We start from the raw sequence: 17,545 nt of genomic DNA, 5'->3' as shown, positions 1-17,545 counted from the left end.
TTTAAGAGAGTAATCCAGTTTGAAATGCAAAGCTGTGTTCAGGTGGTATGGTGAGTAGAATGACAGTACACTTCATAGAAGGAAGAAATAGGACACTAACGTTACAGTTTTAGAAAACTCTTGATTCCTTAAATAAATGTCTAAGAAGGTTGTTTTTCTTTTCATTTGCAATTTTGCTCTCAGTCTGTAAGCAGAAAAGTGTTCTGTTATGAAGAATAAGTAGAATCGGTAAGTGTCACCTTCTGAGTAACTGTTGGGAAAATGGAAGAGTCAGCTGCTGGTGTTTGTGATCTCTCATTTCACCGAAAGAATATGAAGTGCTTTAAGCTGTTTCTGGATAAGGCAGATGTTAGGAGAAAGTAAATGTTATCTAACTAAAGCTTATTTATTATCAGTTCTAGGCTAAAGCATAACTCAAATTTTAGTCACAATTCCCTAACTGGCATGCATTAACTGAACCTTAATATGTTCTTAGCACTGTGCTAGTTTTAGTGAGAGCCATAAGAAATATCTAACACTGTTCCTGCCCACAAGTTGATTCTATTCTAGTTTAGATCACATGTAGAAAAGAGAGAACATATAATTTATTCCATCGTTTTGGAAAGCTCCTTCTAAAAGATCCCTTAAATTCAGACATGACATCTAACTACAAAATGATAATTAACTTTTATACTGTTTACAGTGTTATAGAGTATTTCATTTTCTGATACACCCTACATTCTATGGAAGTGGAACCGTAGTTGAGTCACCTTTCAGAATGTTACACTGGACAGGAGTTTATGTATAACTTTATATTGTGGACAGCTGTGGCTGGAGTGGTCGCTCACAGGAGGGGACACTGGTTCAGAATAGTACCATTATGATTTTCATTTTACAAATAAACACAGGGGCATAGAAAGAGATTGAGTAACTTGCCCAGGTTACACACATAGTAAGTTGATGAAGCTGAGATTTGAACCTTTACATGTATGTGTATGTATACTTAAGAATTTAAGAACTTCTAGTGATTTCATCTTTTATAATAACTAACACTTGAGTATTACTATGTGTGTTCCAGGTACTATTTTAAGTGCTTTACATACTGTTTTGTTTACTGGTATAGGAGCTCTAGGAGACTGACACTAGTATTACATTTCCTTATTTTACATAAGGGTAATAAATGAGGCCTCAAGTAAATTCTCTTGGTCAGGCAGCTTCCAGTGGTGGGACCCAGCTTCAAACCTAAGCATGCTGACTGGAGAAGCCTCTAGGTGGGCTGGGACCTTGCCCTGCCTCTATGCCATGGCCTGAGGGACCATCATAATACATTTCCCTCTCATTTTTCCCCTTTGCTTCCCATAGTTATAATTACAGTATAGCCATCACTTAGCACTTTGGTCTTTTTATTTTGTTTTGCTTAACAAAAATAAATATTTCACTGTTGCCAGTAGTTTTCCTAACCATGATTACTTAATAGGTCTTTGAGTAGATTCAGCATTACTTAACTTTTTTTTTTTTTTTAATGGTTGTGTATTGTCTCAATTCCTTAGGGGCACACTGCCAGATTGGAGATTATCAAAGATACAGGTATTTTCATACCTTTGAAATGTAATGGGGTCCTACTCTAGTCTGGAGTTTGAGGAAAGGCTCTTAGGATGACCAAAAGGTCCATGGCTTTGCTTCTAGTACTTAGCTGAGACAATCTTTCTGGGTTTTCCTTGGAGGGAAATTGGAGCAGGGCTGTTCCCTAGAGGGGAGGTTCAAGCGTAGAGAGATCAGTTGGGAGGCAATGGTACTGAAGGAAAGGGAAGCAGAAGGCAGGAAGGAAGGTCCAAGAGTTGCTAAACCACCCTAGGCAAACATAGTATCTGTCTAGCAGAACACAGTGCACTGGTACCCATGCCAGGGATGGGGAGGGCCATGATTCAACTACATGGAAGACAGCAAAGATCATGCTAGTCACCAGGGACAGAAGTCCAAACACTTCTGCCCACTATGTAGTATCGGTTGCCAAGGAAAACACAACACACGCACTGGATGAACAGCATTTTTATTCACAGAAGAGACAGCCAAGATCAGCTCCAGTAGTGTGCCTTGGTCCTCCACAGCAGCCAAAGGCCTGAGTGCCACTCTAGTGCCTAAGCACAAGTCACCCCTATCCATGGAGTGTGAAATACTGAAACGGGGTGGGGGAGCATGCCCCAGGGATATTTGACTTCGTGCTTAATCTGAACAAAGGATTACATACCGAGTCTGGCACAGGGAAGGATATTCCCACATAAGGTGATAAGCCCAGACCAGGCTACATAGGCTCTTTAGGACTATTGGTAAGCAAGTATTCTAGGCCCAAAGCCCATTCTTATTTAGTTGAGTAGGGCTTAAAGGACTGTGAGGAGGAGACTGCCTTTCCCAAGAGTGTCCACTATACAGGAAGTGCTCAATTTTTGCTAAAGAACTTAAATCCTACTAATTGGAGACCTACACAAGAAGGCAGAGTATTCACAGCCACTACTGGTAGACATCACTTCCTCTGGGTCCTACTGGCATTACTACTGCTTGCTTTTCATAACTAGACCTGAGATGCCACAGTTTCCTACAGTGGATTTAGGGAAGGAAAATGATGAGGACTCTCTTGTTACCTCACACCTACCAGTTTCATTTTGCAGTTCTCACTTTAATAAGCAAATTTGTAGAATACAAACTTGTATTCCCCCAATTAGGTACTGGAAATAAAATGCAACTTTCAATTCCATCCCCAGTCTCTGCCCACTTGAGACATCAGGCAAAGGAATCTTGGGTGTCTTAGATGAACGTCTTGAGACCAGTGGTATTTGATCAGGGTCTGGAGATTCCTCCCTTGAGTTTTTGTCAAGTGGGCAAAAGCTAAAAAGGTGGGTTGTGGCAGAAGTCTTAATTTTAGCATATTTTAAGGCAAAAAGTCTTTTTCCCCCAACTCCATATTGGGAACTAAAACTAACTGCTAGCGACTGCTAAGTTGAACTGATTGGACTCTCATATATTGCTAAATCCTATGCAAAATTGATTAATTTGCTTAAACTGGTAAAAAAAAGGTACAAGTGAATATACTAAAAACCAGTGAATTGTACGCTTTAAAAGGTGAATTTTATGATACGTACTATTACATTAAAAAAAAAGGCAACTGGGGCGACTGGGTGGCTCAGTTGGGTAAGCGTCTGACTCTTGATTTAAGCTCAGGTCATCATCTCAGTTTGTGAATTTGAGCCCCGCATCGGGCTCCGCCAGTGCAGACCCTGCTTGGGATTCGCTGTCTCTCCCTCTCTCTGCCCCTCCCCCGTGTGCTGTCTCAAACAAATTTAAAAAGGCCATGAAAAAGGAATAAGAAAATATTAGCAAACCTATGTAAAAGAATACCCCCCCCCCCAAATAATAATTAGTAAATCTATCTACTACATACCTGGAGTGCCTACTATGAGCTACTTTTTAGAGAGCACGAAGAGCCAGGTTTCCAGATTGTCCTATCTGGGCCAGCAGAGAGGAGCCAGCGTGCCAAGGCCTCAGCAGATAGGGAAAAAGACACAGCAGGGTTTACGTTCGCAGCCTCGGTTCCCTACCTTACAAGCCCCGTTCGGAACCACTGTGGTTCCTGGCCCTCCGCGAGCAGCAAGTGGAGCGTTGCCCTAGCACCCACCCGCAGCTCATCGCCTCCTGTCCCCGCCCGCGACGTCCTGCCGCCGGCGCTGGCTCTTCGCCTCACCGCCCAGGAGGGAACTCGGCATAGGCTGTCCGTGAGTGTGCGGCCAGCGGGGCGGACGCCGAAGAGCCGATCCGGCGGTCACACCTGAGCGCCCAACGCAACGCGGCGCGCAAGCTAGCCGGCCCCCTCTGCCGCACGGGAGCGAAACGAATCCCGTGCAAGCACCAAGCGACGGGCGCGGAGCGGGACCTGAGAGCGCGAGGGCCTGCGGGGGCCTGCCGCACCGGCCAGTCGGCTGCCAGCGCCATCTGCGGCCTCGGAGCTCCCGGGGGCCTTCCGGGGCTGGCCGCGCGGGGCCCCGCGGTACGGCCTGACCGGCGGCTGAGGGCCCTCCGCACTGTCCTCGGCTCCCAGCCGGGTCCCGCGGACGCCAGCGGACGGCGCGCAGGCAGCGCGCCGGGCAGCCCTCGACCCGTGGCTATGGCGGCGGCGTGGGGGGCGCGGGGGCCGCTGCGACTCCTGTTCGAGATGCTGCGGGGCCGGGCGGTAGGCTTCTCGGCCAAGGTGAGTGCCGGGGCCCGCGGTGCGGGAGGCGGAGGGACGGGCCCGGGCCACCCCCCAAGGCCTCGGACCTTGATGGGGAGGCGTTCGGGTGCGGGGCACCATCGTCTTCTCCTGGCTTGCAGATCCCGTCGTTGGCTACGAAAACTGCTGTCCGGAAAACAAAAACAAAACAAACAAAACAAAAAACAAAAACCGAGGACGAGTTTTGTTAAAGTACGAAAAGTAGTTGTAAAACTATGTGATGCTTAGAGTCACTTGAAATGACGAAAGACGCTGTGCCGCTAGATTGTGCGCTCGGTGAGAGCAGGAACCGGCTCCGGCAGGGCGCGCTCGCCGGAAACCCGCTGAGTTAACTCATTTGTTTGGGTGTGATGTTTTTGGAGGAATTATTAATAAATTATCTTTTTTTTTTTTTTTTTTTGGCGTGACAAGTCTATTCCTCTTTCGTCTTCCGCGCGGCGTTCCGTCAGTTTTCTTGAGTTAGAAATTAATGTATTAGGGTAAATTAACTTGATGGCAAGTTTTAACACGTAGCACCACCTAGTGGGAGAATGTTGCATTAAATTTGCCATTTCATCTTCGCTTGCTTGTTAGAACCCTTTGGCAGTTTGAAGGTGTTTAACAAGAGAAATTTAAAATAGCTCGATGATGGAGGAAGATAAGCACTCTGTTTCGTGACCATTAAGGTGAGAAAACAAGTTGAGTGCTGACACCTAAGTGTGGGCTGAGGCTTACCTGTTCCCAAAGTGCTGATGATTAAAATTGTAGGGTTCAGAGGAATGAATAAACAGACATGATTTGAGTGGCTGCCGCGTGCTAGGCTCTATGCCGGGTGCCTTCACAATCAAGATTTCTTCCACTTAAGTCTTTCAAAAAATGTGGACACGTAGATGTTGTAATACCCTCGCCATAGACAGGAGGATACCAGTATTCAGAGAAGCTAAGTGATTGTTCAGTATCTCCCAGCTGAACAAAGCTAGGCCTCGAATCCTATGTGTGTTCTCTCCCAAGTGTGTTCTCTCCAAATCCTATGCTTTTCCCTGTTCTTCTCCCCATCTCCTGCAGAAAAAAAGATTAAGTCCACCACAAAGGGTTCTATAGAAGGTGTGTCTCCAGGGGGACCATCTGTGTTATAGATGACGTGGTTCCATTTCACAGTCCTGGACATGTCCCTCTTCTTGCGCAGACACCTGTGGTGAGCACAGAGTGCAAACCACCGACTTCACTGGAGATGTGCATGGCAGAGAATGTGGACAAAAACAGCTCAGCATGTTCCACTGACTTCAGTTGACTGCTGCATTACCTCCAGCATGGTTAATAGTTTTCTTTGCAGCTACTCAGTGTGGACACAGAAAATTTAATTTTTTTCCATTATGATCTGACTTGATAACATATTTAGGTGACTAATAAGAATTTTACATGATCTCCTATAGTGGGTCACTGTAAAACTAATGAATAGATGTTTTGGTTCTTAATAGTAAATGGATTTCATAATAAGTCTTTAAATGTTTGTATTTAATTAAGAGCTTAAAATTTTTTTCTCTTTTGTTAGTTGGGGGAAGGGTAGCTGACCTAGCAAGGAAGAGAAACAAGAAAATTAGTTCATTAGCAACCGTTTTTTCTCTTCTTAGAGAAAACATTTTTTCTTTAAGAAAATTTCTTTAAGAATGTTTTTCTTTAAAAACATTTTTTAAATGTTTATTTATTTGAGAGAGAGAGAGAGAGAGACAAAGTATGAGTTGGGGAGGGGTAGAAAGAGAGGGAGACAGAATCTGAAGCAGGCTCCCGTCTCTGAGCTGTCAGCACAGAGCCTGACACAAAGCTTGAACTCATGATCTGTGAGATCGTGACCTGAGCCAAAGTCAGGTGATTAACCGACTGAGCCACCAGGCTCCCCTAGAATAAGTTACCTTAAAGTAGGTTTGTTTACTTTGCCATCTTAATCACATCAATGTCAGTGATAAAAGATTTCAGGATTTCTGAAAGTGGGCTCAACTCAGCCCCCAGTTGCCATTTGGTGAGGAGTCCTTGTATTAGTTTTGTCTTTCTGGGTGACATTGCCTCTCTCACCTGAGCCATCAGTAGCCCTGCAGATAGGTAAGGTAGGAGGTATTGGTAGGCATTTATGGTGGAATGAGAAGTAAGCTCCTCTGACTTGCCACTAGAGTGTCCTTCTCTTCTTTCTCTGGCCATGATGTTTAGAGTTCTTTCAATTAAAAAACAGCATGAGAAGTGTGGGCCTGTTAACCAACAGAACTCTGGGTCTGTGAATTTCATCACCAGGGTGAGTAGGACCAAACTGGACACTGCTCTGGCCAGACTGGAGGGATTTGTTTTATTGGTGCCCTGAAAAAACTCACTCTGCTTAGGCTAGGGCTTTTTACCTATAATCCAGAGGATCGATGGACTCCCAGAAGTTATTATCCAAAATCCTGTGTTAAGTGTGCATTTATTTTTTTCTCCTCTGGAGGTTAGTTTTTCATCAGATCTGAAAGGGGATAGTGAACCCAGAGAGCTAAGACCCATGTGAGTAAGCAGTGAAGGCTGCTACTAATGTGACATGGGACCATCCAAAGAGCAGTAGACCTGGAGTTTAGAGCCCTGAGTTCTAATTCTGGACCTGACAATGGACTTGCAGGGTTTTCTTGCATGGATGTGCTTAGCGAGTTTCCCACATCCTCGAATGCTGGCCATCCGTAATGGTCATTGGTAAGACGACCAGTGGTTAATGGTTAATGGTTGTATCTGTAATAAACCAGAGACACAATTGTGAAGTTTGAGGCAACAAAAAGGTGTGGTGAGACAACATTCTATGGAGACAGCTGATTTTATATGTAGTTAGCCTTGTTTTTGTCTATTTTTTAGAACAGAGGAGCCAAAGGTGGTTACAAATTGTTGCCCTTAAGATTTGCTTTCCTATATCTCTCCATAAGGTAAAGAGCTTTGAGTTTATTGTAATTAAACTGAACCTCTACATTTCAGATATTAAATGTGTTCTTTTCATAGGCTGCAGATGTTCACTGTTTGACTGCAGAGGAGAGGAACCAAGTTATACATGACCTTAAAGCAGCAGGATGGTCAGAATTAAATGAGAGAGATGCCATCTACAAAGAGTTCTCCTTCAAAAATTTTAATCAGGTAATAATTACATATTCTTGCTAGTGCCGTCGTCTGTTTGTGTCACCTTAGGCTGTGACTTTTTTTTTTTTTTTTAATCCTACTGGTTTTGGGGTCCCATGTGAATCCAGGGTCCAAATCCTCTCTTCCTCAAGAATTCAATGGTAGTTGCTCTGTCCTTGTTGACAGGTGCTATCATCTAACCAGGTGATTCTCAGATGTATGGGAAGGGAATTGTTTTTGTCATTTGGAAAATCAGATTCTGAAACCATTGTGTTGGTGTTGATTAGGATATATAGTTTCCTTTCATATTCTTTTTATTTTTAAAAATTTTTTAAAAATTTTTAAAATTTACATCCAAATTAGTTAGCATATAGTGCAACAATGATTTCAGGAGTAGATTCCTTAGTGCCCCTTACCCATTTAGCCCGTCCCCTCTCCCAGAACCCCTCCAGTAACCCTCTCTTTGTTCTCCATGTTTATGAGTCTCTTCTGTTTTGTCCCCTTCCCTGTTTTTATATTATTTTTGTTTTCTTTCCCTTATGTTCATCTGTTTCGTCTCTTAAAGACTTCATGTGAGTGAATTCATATGATTTTTGTCTTTCTTTGACTAATTTCACTTAGCATAATACTTTCCAGTTCCATCCACATAGTTGCAAATGGCAAGATTTCGGTCTTTTTGATTGCTGAGTAATACTCCATTGTATAGATATACCACATCTTCCTTATCCATTCAGCCATCGATGCACATTTGGGCTCTTTCCATCCTTTGGCTATTGTGGATAGTGCTGCTATAAACATGGGGGTGCATGTGTCCCTTCGGAACAGCACACCTGTATCCCGTGGATAAATGGCTAGTAGTGCAGTTGCTGGGTCATAGGGTAGTTTTATTTTTAGTTTTTTGAGGAACCTCCATACTGTTTTCCAGAGTGGCTGCACCAGCTTGCATTCCCATCCTTTGAAATTCTAAATAATATTAAAAGGTAGTATGGATGGCACCTGGGTGGCTCAGTCGGTTAAGCGTCTCTTGATTTCAGCTCAGGTCATCATTTCACGGTTTGTGAGTTTGAGCCCTGCATCTGGCTCTGTGCTCCCTCTCTCTAAATAAATAAATAAGCTAAAAAAAAAAAAAAAAAAAAAAAAAAAAGATAGTGTGAGTTTTTTATGTTTATCAGAAGAGGGCCAGAGTAAAAGCGATTGAGAAACATACACCTGTTTGACTGATTTCCCCTACTTTTCTTGGACACTTGTCAAGTTTTCTTTCTCTCTGTACGTGTATTTCAGTCTCTAAATCAACCCCCAAGCTGCACCCTCTTCTCTGAATGGCTCATTTTCCCCCAGCCCAAGAGCCAGCTCTTACAGCTTTTCTTAAAAGCTAACCTCCCCCCTTGGAGACTCAGCCTTAACAAGGTAACTGTTCCATTAGGGCCCCACCCTCTTTAGAGAGTCATCTCCCATGACTTACCCTGCAGCTTTCACTCCACTGCGTTTATACAAGGTCAGTACTTTTGACTATTTCATGTTTGTTCAGTTAGTTTGGTAATCCTCTGGACAGATTTATTGTTTTTGTTTATATTAGGTGTCAGCATCTAGAAGGCAGAGACCATGTTTGCTTAAATAACTCTCTATTGTACCTGACACAGTACTGGGTACAAACAGGCATTTGATAAATGCAGACATTGATTACAGTGTTTGCTGGTTTCTGGAAGGGTGTGTGAGGACCAGATTTCCACGAACGAAGCCTCCGACATGTTTTCCTAGTAAATGCCGTTGGCTCCGCTGAGCTTCATGCCCTTTTCTGCTCTCCATCCATCTGGCTGCCAGCCTTCTGCTCTGAGTCTCCAACTCCTGAGGAAACCTGGACCACGCCGATTCCCTGTCCCTGCTGCCCCATGTGCTTGACAGCTCTTGTCAGGGGCTTAGCACTCCGTGGCTGGTGGCAGGGAATCCCCTTGGTACAGTAAGCTCGTGCATAAGCTCTAGGTAGCATTTTCCAGGCTTATTAAAATTCTTACATGTGTACAGCCTGACTTCTTTAAGCCTGGGCTAATTTATTGGGCTTGAACATGTGGCTTAAAGTACTTGAGTAGTGTTGCCTCAGGCTCTGCCCAGGAGTCAGTGGTCCGGCACACTCTAACCCTGTGCTTGGGGTGACTTTCAGATATGGGAGGGAAGGGAAGCTGTGCAGGGTGTCCTTGATTAATTGTAACATTATTCATCGGGACATTTTATTTAACTGCCTCCCCGCCCCCCCCCCCCCCCCCCCCAATTCACTCAGCTTTTGGGAGAAAGAGGCACATGACAGGAAAATCAGCCAATGTCAGGGAATGTATTCAGAGAACAAGAGATTATATCCTGGGGTCAGTTTTCCAGCTAGGTCTCTTATGACTTCTGCATGTACAATGGCCTGTAATTGCATCTGTTGTCATGACACTTGTCGGTGCCCACCAGCCCAGATTCACCAGGGACATACCTTGGGCTCCGTTGAGCATGCCGGGCTTATTTTCTTATTGCAGTGAGGGAGATTGCACACCACAGGGAGCTGCGGAGCATCTCAGGGAGATGGTGTTGGAAAGATGGTTTAGTCTGATTAGATGCTGTCAGAAATGGGCAGTTCTATGCTTCAGTATTTGAATACATCTTACCAGTAGGGAGAGTTAGGCTAAAGTGGGGCCAAAGCTGAGATTGGGAAAGAAATCATTCATTAGCTGGGAGAGGAGGGTGTTTGGTATTTTGTGGTGTGGACAGTGTTCACGTTTTGTCTGTGTTCACATAACCTTGCAGGGTGGTCTTGTTTTTGTTTGAATCCATCACAGTAGCAGAGTGGCCTTGTCTGGCGTTGATGTTCACGTTTAACCCCAGCGCCTTGGTGTGAGTGCCAGGCCGGCTCCCGGACATCAGGAGTCGCCTTTCTCTTTTTCACAAGTGATGTTTAGAGTGGTGACCCTCTTGCACTGATAGATCCTCACTTACCTTTTATTTAGGGCAGAAAAGATACTGGTTTTTATTAATATAAAACACTAAAATAGGATGTTGTAAATTAAAAAAATCCCATTGTAACTCCTCTCATCTAGGTTTTCTTCTTTTCTAGTCTTTCTCCGCCAAGAGTTGACTCACATTGTAGAAATTGTTCATGCAGTTAAATTTTAACAATCAGCTTAATTTTTATTGTAAAGGTAATATTTGTTAACTCAACAAATATTTATTAAACATCTTCTTTGTGCCAGGCACAATTCTTAGCTCATGTAGCTCCCATTCTAGTGGAGAAGATATCTACACGAGTAGATAATATCATTTCAGGTAGAGCTAAGTGCCATGAAGAAGCGTAAAGTAGGATACTGGAATGCAGGCTGATGGAGGAGTGTACGCACTGTTTAAGATGGAGTGGTCTGGTCTGGAGGGCCCTCTTTAGGGAGGGGACATCTGAGGCCTGAATCATGTGAAGGAGCTCAGCCAAAGCAACGGCATTCCTGAAGGAGAGAAAGGTGAGTACAAAATTCCTGAAGCAGGCATGATCTTGGCCTGACTGAGGAAGTGCCAGAAAGCCAGTGTTCTGGAGTGAGCAGAAAGGAGAGACTGGTAGGAGATGAGGCTGAGGAGAGGGAGCGGCCAGAGCACTGGAGCCTTGTCTGTATGGTGAGGAGTTTAGATTTTAGTCTGTGTGGGAAGGCTACTGGGATTTCAAGCAGACAAGTGCCAAGGTTTGGTTATGTTCTAAGAAGGTTTCCCAGGCTGTTCTGCTATGAATAGACAGTAGGAGGGCCAGAGTGGAAATAGGCAGACCATCTGGGACACCACTGTGGTAGGCTGGGTAAGTGGTGATGGGGGATCCTGGAGGTAGCAGTGGAGTGGAGAGAAATGTAGGATTCCTCATGTACTTTGAAGAAGGAACAATCAAGACTTATTGTTAGATTGGCTCTGGGGGAAGGGGTCAGGCAAGCATGGTCCCTTGGTTTTGGTGCAAGGTATAGGGTGAAGGACGTCATTTATTGAGCTGAGGATGATAGGGTGGGAGGCAGGGTACAGAGTTACGAATCCTGCTTTAGACATGGCAGGTTTGAGATACTTACTAGTCCCCAAGTGGTGTTACCGGGTCAGCAGTTGGGTATGTGAGATCGGAGCTCAGGATGGAGATGCTGGTTTAAGAACTGTCAGCAGGGGTAATCATGAGAGCACAGACGTGGGTGGCAAGAGAGCACAGGATGGAATGGGCAAGTAGAGGCACTGGGCACCTGGTACGTCCTTTGTCGTAGGAGAAAAGGCAGGATGTGTGCATATTAGGTGCAGGTAGGTTGCTACATTTGTCCTGGGAAGTAGAGGTAGAACCATCTCTTCTGATAGTTTTTTTTTTTTCAGTGAGGTTTTCAATGGGGAATGAACAGGAGTGGGAGGAGTGTTGGAAATCTGGGAAGATAGGAAAAAGAGTGGGGTAGCCACCTTGCAGGCTAGGGCAGCCCACTAATTAGGGGAATGTGGTCGGTTTCAGGGCAGTTTTCAGTGTCCCTGGAGATTTATGGTCGTATGTTGCAAGGGAAGATTTTTGTGTGTTTTGTCCAGCTTTGTTCAGCTGTTTGGGCACAGGCTTCGAGTAGATACGGAGTTGGGCTTAATAAAGGCTGCACTTGTGACAAATGAGTCCAGTTTAGGAACTGAGGGGCAGGGGAAATAAGGGTGTGTGCAAGGCAGGAATTAAGAACATTGGAGCTTGGAATCTAGCTGGTAAGGAGGGAGGTGATGTGGGTGATGGATGGTGAAGAGGTGGAGGTGTCAAGTTGGTATAACCTTTTTTGAGGGCAGTTGGGTGGTGTGTATCAGCTTTTAAGATGCACATACCCATTGTCTAATCTAGAAATTTATCTTCTAGATACTGTGCTCCATGGATGCAAAATGGATATATGAGGATGTTGGCCTAGAATATTTTGTGAGTGGGCATTTCCATGTGCCCCAGGCACACCTTGATGAGATGATGTCTCCCTTGCTCAAGCAGCCCCGCCCTTAGTGAGAGTTTGGGAGACCTGCTGTGGTCTGTGCCCTCCTGCCAGTGGCCGTACCTCCCCATGGCTTCGCTGTGTGTCCTCAACTCTGTAAACGGAGTGAGCCGCTCTCAGAACTGGTCCCCTCTCTCCCTTAACACAGCCCACACTGAGTGTTAGCATATATTTAAAAAAACTCTTGGCTGAACATACAGGTAAAATTACATTCTTTTTAATCCTCTTAGTAGGTTACGAACATTTTTCAGGTCTCTGTATAGTCTTTTTACTTAAATAAATCTTCAGGAGTAAGGTTACATTAGGTTAGGTGTTACAGTTTTTAAATGGTTTGCTTATGCAGAGTGTGTAAAATGGTGTTACCAGTTTGCTTTAGAATTCATTTCTTTTATTACCATAGAAAATGAATCATACGTTTCAGAAAGATTTTTAGTGACCCTGGGTGAAAAACCTATTGCTCAAAGCTTGGGTTATTCTAGATTTTACCATAGTAATAAGTAGAAAGCAAAATATATTAGAACTTTTTTTTTTCTTAGTAGTTTTATTGTAGGATATGGTCAGTTCCAAGTAGTCCACATTCATGTTAATAGCTGAGGCAGGTGCAAATATTTAGAGACTATAAATGCAGAATACCCAAGGGATTCTAGCTGCGTCGGTGGATGACGTGGCCATAGGTTTCTGTTGCTGATAGCTGCTGTGCTTCCCTGGGGTGGGTCGCCCCGAGCCGCAGCGTGTTGAGAGTTGGTGGTCAGTGTGACAGGCATGGTGAGACTCCTTGAGGGGTCAGAGCATAGCAGTGCCAGGACGTGAGGCCGGAAGTTTCCATACTTGGAGTGCTTGGACTCACACAGGGTGGGGTGAGCATTTGTAAGGGCGTTTTGCCTTTTTTCTGTTCATGTAGACTTAAGGAGGGAGAGGCCTCTAAGTGATAGACAAACTGACTCTTAGGTGTTTGGCAACTGCAGGGGTGACTGTGTTGAAAGAAGAGAATGTCAGTTAGAAATGCGGGTGTGAGTGTCCCGTAAAGGTAAATTTTGTTAGGCGTTGTCGTGTGTGTGGACAAGTCGGTAGCTTACAAAATGAGGCACAGTTTGAAGCTGTGGAAGTAGGTCCAGGAGGTGAGCCTTTGGAACCCAGGAAACAGCTTCTCCAGAAGCCAGCAGGTGGAGCCCTCCAGGGCTGGCTGGGCAGCACAACCCCCTGGGAGGGCTGTCCCCGTTCTCCCACCCTTGTTCAGTATGGAAAGAAGCTTAGTATCAGGAATAGGTAAGCAGTGGCAGTGGGACACCTGACCTGGTTTGGTATCTTTTGAGCGAACGGAGAATTCCAGGTGGAGGATCCAAGGGGTTTCCAGTTGACTCTGGGGAAAGGAACTGAGCTTTGTGAGAAAGAACTGTGATTCCCTGCATTCCTGGAGGAGCTCCTGTACCTTGTCTCTTCTTCCTCCAGCGGACCCGCACTCAAAGCATTTGATTTTGTTAGAACGAATCATATGAACTGGCAGACTCTCAGCCAGTTTGACCTACGGAAAATGGCCCTTTTCAGTCTAATGGCGTGTCACAGGTACGGCTTGCAGGCAGGATCCAAGCTTCACGTCTTTGACATCTCGTTCATCACATTTGCTTGCTGTGACTGCTGCCATCAAGAGAATGGGGAGTGGGGAGGGCCACTCCCCTCTGAATGGCCTGGGCCATGAGAGTGGTGGTGCCAGGGAACCCCATTTCGTGCATCCAGCGGCACTAAGCACCATATGTGAGTTTGGGGTTTGTAAAATGTTCCCCTTCCTGTGCCCCCGAGCTCCTGCCTGCTGGCTCCTGCCATAGAGCACTTGAAAATTACTGTTGCTGAACTTACTTTATAAAAATGTTTTATTGAGGAATTTGATAATAGGCTCATGGTTAACATTTTGAAACACTTAGTGAAGTCAGAAGCTTGATGATACCAGAACAAAGACAACTGTTAATGAAAATCTTAACAGTTCTCAGTGGGACAGGACTCTTACCAGTTCTCATTGTGAACAAATTAATTCAGGTTGCGTTGCTCATTATCATAAGCCAGAACCTGGTGCACATCAAAGTTCTGAGTCAGCACTGCAATAATATAAATGTCACATCTGATGACTCTTGAAGGTGGATACTTGTTCTGCCTGTTGAGGGTAGGGAAACACTCCCAGGAGGATGTTCCTGAGACTGAGGCATCATGTAGGTTAGAGAGTGTCCTTTGCTTTTAACACAGAGGGTAATATGTTTGTGTCTGGGAGCCAGGTAGAGTGAAAACCTGCCTGCTTACCTAACCACATAGTAGCTTGTGCTTAACTTGTGCCCACTGAGAGGCTTTGTAGCCACAGCTGACTAGAAACCTGAGGAAATGTCCTTCATTACCACTGGAATGGAGAGGAGAGACACATTTCAGCAAACTTTACCTAACATTTGAGGAGCTAATTAAAATATCGGTGTGGTATTTCCATGTTAGTGTTCGCTTTGGAGTTTTTCCTGGGTTTCCAGGGAGCCAGGGGCAGGATGATGCTGATGTTGTCAGGCGATGGCTGGGACACCAGGGTCGGTGCCCTTCAGGGTAGGGAGATTTGAGCCTAAGATGGTATCATTTGGAGTCTTGCTTCTGCTGTTTATCTCATAAACTAAGTTTAGACCTGATGTGTATTTGTAAAAACACATGTAATAGACAAGGGGAAATGTAAAACAGGTGTCAAAAATGCAAATGTGACACCACAGTGCAGTGTGAAAATGCCGTGCCCACTACACCGCCTTTTAATAAAAATGGACTTTTAACTGCATCGCTTTTCTTCGTCGTATAGTAAATCTTCTGTTTACAGAACTTAGCCTGAGTATTTTGTGAAAGTCAAACAGCCAAGAAATATAATTTCCTCAGCAGTCTTTGTCTTGCCCTTTTACAGATGGCGTAAAATCAGGTGTGTAAAAAATAAAAAGCAGTTAGAGCTGACGTGAAAGGTATTTCAGATTTATGCTTTGCAGATGATATTGGTATGATTAATGCATTCATTGCTTTTTTTTATTGCTTTTCACAGATAATGTACATGATGCATGGAAAAGGTTGTGGGTTTAAATCTTTGCCAGCTTTAGACTGTGAATATCAACAGATGTTATCATATAACTACTATAATTATTATAAAATAAAAAATTTTTCATGAAATACATTGACATAAATTTCATTCATGTAAATTGCTTTCATTAGTATAAAACCTTAGCGTAGCTGTTAGGGTTTGTGAAGCACTTTAGATGAGATTAACTTGGTATAATGTGGTCAGAAATGGGTTGCTTTAAATTTAACTGACAAGAAAATAACACTCAAAAGTTAGGAAATTACCGAGGCATTTGTTTTCCGCCTGTGTTACTGGGACCGCTTAAACAAGTTGAATATGAATTAATAACAATGGACTGCTGGCTCAATAATTACAGAAAATAATTTAAAGGAGGCCTTAAATAATAACTTCAATGTATTTTGGTCTTGCTCTGTTCTGTTTCTGTTTTTCTTGAGTATAGCAGCCCATTGAAAACAGTGTTCAGGTTTGCAAAGCAAGAGTTCTGTCAGAGTTTTGGTGCATTAGGGCTGTGACATAGAAACTTAAATTCAGCTTTTTCAAAAATGGATCTGGGGGTGCGTGAAGGAGCGGCCTTAACAGCTAGTCAGCTCTCCGTAGCAGCAAATACAATGGCACACTCCTGTTTCTGTGGCTGGGGGTGTGCTGTGACCACTTGCCCTCTGCCCTCAGGAGGGATTCAGCCCACCAGTGTGGACAGGTGGGTGAGGGGCCTCTTCCGTGGCTTGAAGCTCTTTATGTTCTGCTCTTTTTCCTATACCCTCGTAAACAAAACAGACCAGTACATGGTCTCCCATGTTTTGCAGATAATTAACCGTCATATTGCCTTGCCCTTCTGATCCAGGTTGGAATGGGCCATTTTAACTAATCCATTGAATTTCACAGAAGGACCCTGGAGCTGACTGAGATGGTGGGATTGCTTTTGGTCATACTGGGTCATATCACAGTGGGTGTCAGCTCACATCTCTGATTCCTACAGCAACATTTCTAGATCCTACTGTGATACAGAAAGTTGTTTTTGTTTTTACTTTTATTTTTTCCTAGGAGATATCTTTTTTCCAAGGACTACCTGTTGGATTACTTTCTACTTTAAATGGGTTTGACAACACTTCCCTGAGAAAGGCACTATTCACCAGCTAAAACAAACAAAGCTGTACTTGTTTAAGAGTAACCCAGGAATCACTGTTGAGCAATCAGAGGTCATTATTGTATCGTTAAAGTCAATCCTATCAAAACAGCAAACGCCACTAATGAATCTGTTTGCTTCTGTGCTCTCAACCAGCAAGACAGGATTGTGGCCTTCTACCATATCATTCATCAGATTGATTTGAAATGCCCTGTCCTCAGCCGTTGCGGCCCTGGCTGTGGACACATACTGGGCACTTGGAGCAGACCCAGTCAGGGTCAGGTAGGGAGCCACATGGTCTTCCCACCAAGAGCCACAGAGCCTACCTGTGGTGGGATCAGTGAATGTAGCCAGGTCTTGAGCTGGCAACCACTGAGGGACTAGTTCCACTCTGAGCGTGGAAGGACAGTGTAAAAGAAGTACATGATTCCGTTTCTGCCCAGAAGTCCTTCCAAGTTTTTTTTGTGTGTGTTTTTTTAAGATTTTATTTTATTTTTAATTTTTTAAGTTTATTTATTTTGAGAGATACAGAGACAGTGTCGTGTAGGGGAAGGGCAGAGAGAGAGAGAGAGAGAGAGAGAGAGAGAGAGAGAGAGGGAAAATCCCAAGCAGGCTCTGCACTGTCAGAGCAGAGCCCGATGCAGGACTCAAACTCATGAAACCCTGAGACCACCACCTGAGCCAAAACCAAGAGTTAGATGCTTAGTCAACTGAGCCACTAGCTGCCCCCCTAAAGGTTTTATTTTATATTTTGTATTTTTTAAAATGTTTTAAAATTTATTTTTGAATGAGGGAGACAGAGCATGAGTGAAGGAGGAGCAGAGAGAGAGGGAGACGCAGAATCAGAAGCAGGCTCCAGGCTCTGAGCTGTCAGCACAGAGCCTGACGTGGGGCTTGAACTCACGAACTGTGAGATCATGACCTGAGCTGAAGTTGGATGCTTAACCGACTGAGCCACCCAGGCGCCCCAATATTTTGTATTTTTAAAATTTTTTTTATGTTTATTTATTTTTGAG

At 44.2% G+C, this 17,545-nt stretch overlaps 1 protein-coding gene and 2 long non-coding RNA genes across 6 annotated transcripts in view; 2 read left to right on the top strand and 1 right to left on the bottom strand.

Annotated features, from left to right (window-relative positions):
- Positions 1 to 98: 98 nt before the first annotated feature.
- LOC109250842 (uncharacterized) lies at positions 99 to 3,522 on the bottom strand. Its single transcript, XR_002073214.2, has 3 exons — positions 3,416 to 3,522; positions 2,750 to 2,862; positions 99 to 203 (listed from the first exon to the last, which is right to left on the bottom strand). It is a non-coding gene; the product is annotated as an uncharacterized LOC109250842 (long non-coding RNA).
- Positions 3,523 to 3,698: 176 nt separating this feature from the next.
- The window catches only part of PCBD2 (pterin-4 alpha-carbinolamine dehydratase 2), a 78,961-nt gene continuing 65,114 nt past the window's right edge, over positions 3,699 to 17,545 (top strand). For 2 of the 4 annotated variants that reach the window (XM_019421954.2, XM_019421953.2), the window contains exons 1-2: positions 3,699 to 4,219; positions 7,226 to 7,357. In XM_019421954.2, the coding sequence (XP_019277499.1) occupies positions 4,136 to 4,219; positions 7,226 to 7,357 (216 nt within the window). In that variant the 5' untranslated portion in view covers positions 3,699 to 4,135. The remainder of the gene's footprint in view (positions 4,220 to 7,225; positions 7,358 to 17,545) is intronic. The other 2 variants (XM_019421952.2, XM_019421955.2) reach the window with 2 other exon arrangements.
- Positions 9,606 to 15,497, top strand: LOC109250843 (uncharacterized). The gene is made up of 2 exons (XR_002073215.2): positions 9,606 to 11,058; positions 12,152 to 15,497. It is a non-coding gene; the product is annotated as an uncharacterized LOC109250843 (long non-coding RNA).

This window comes from Panthera pardus, unplaced genomic scaffold (genome assembly GCF_024362965.1).
Source record: "Panthera pardus isolate Hobbes unplaced genomic scaffold, ASM2436296v1 HiC_scaffold_2, whole genome shotgun sequence".
NCBI lineage: Eukaryota > Metazoa > Chordata > Mammalia > Carnivora > Felidae > Panthera > Panthera pardus.
This window is presented reverse-complemented; position numbering and strand designations above follow the sequence as displayed.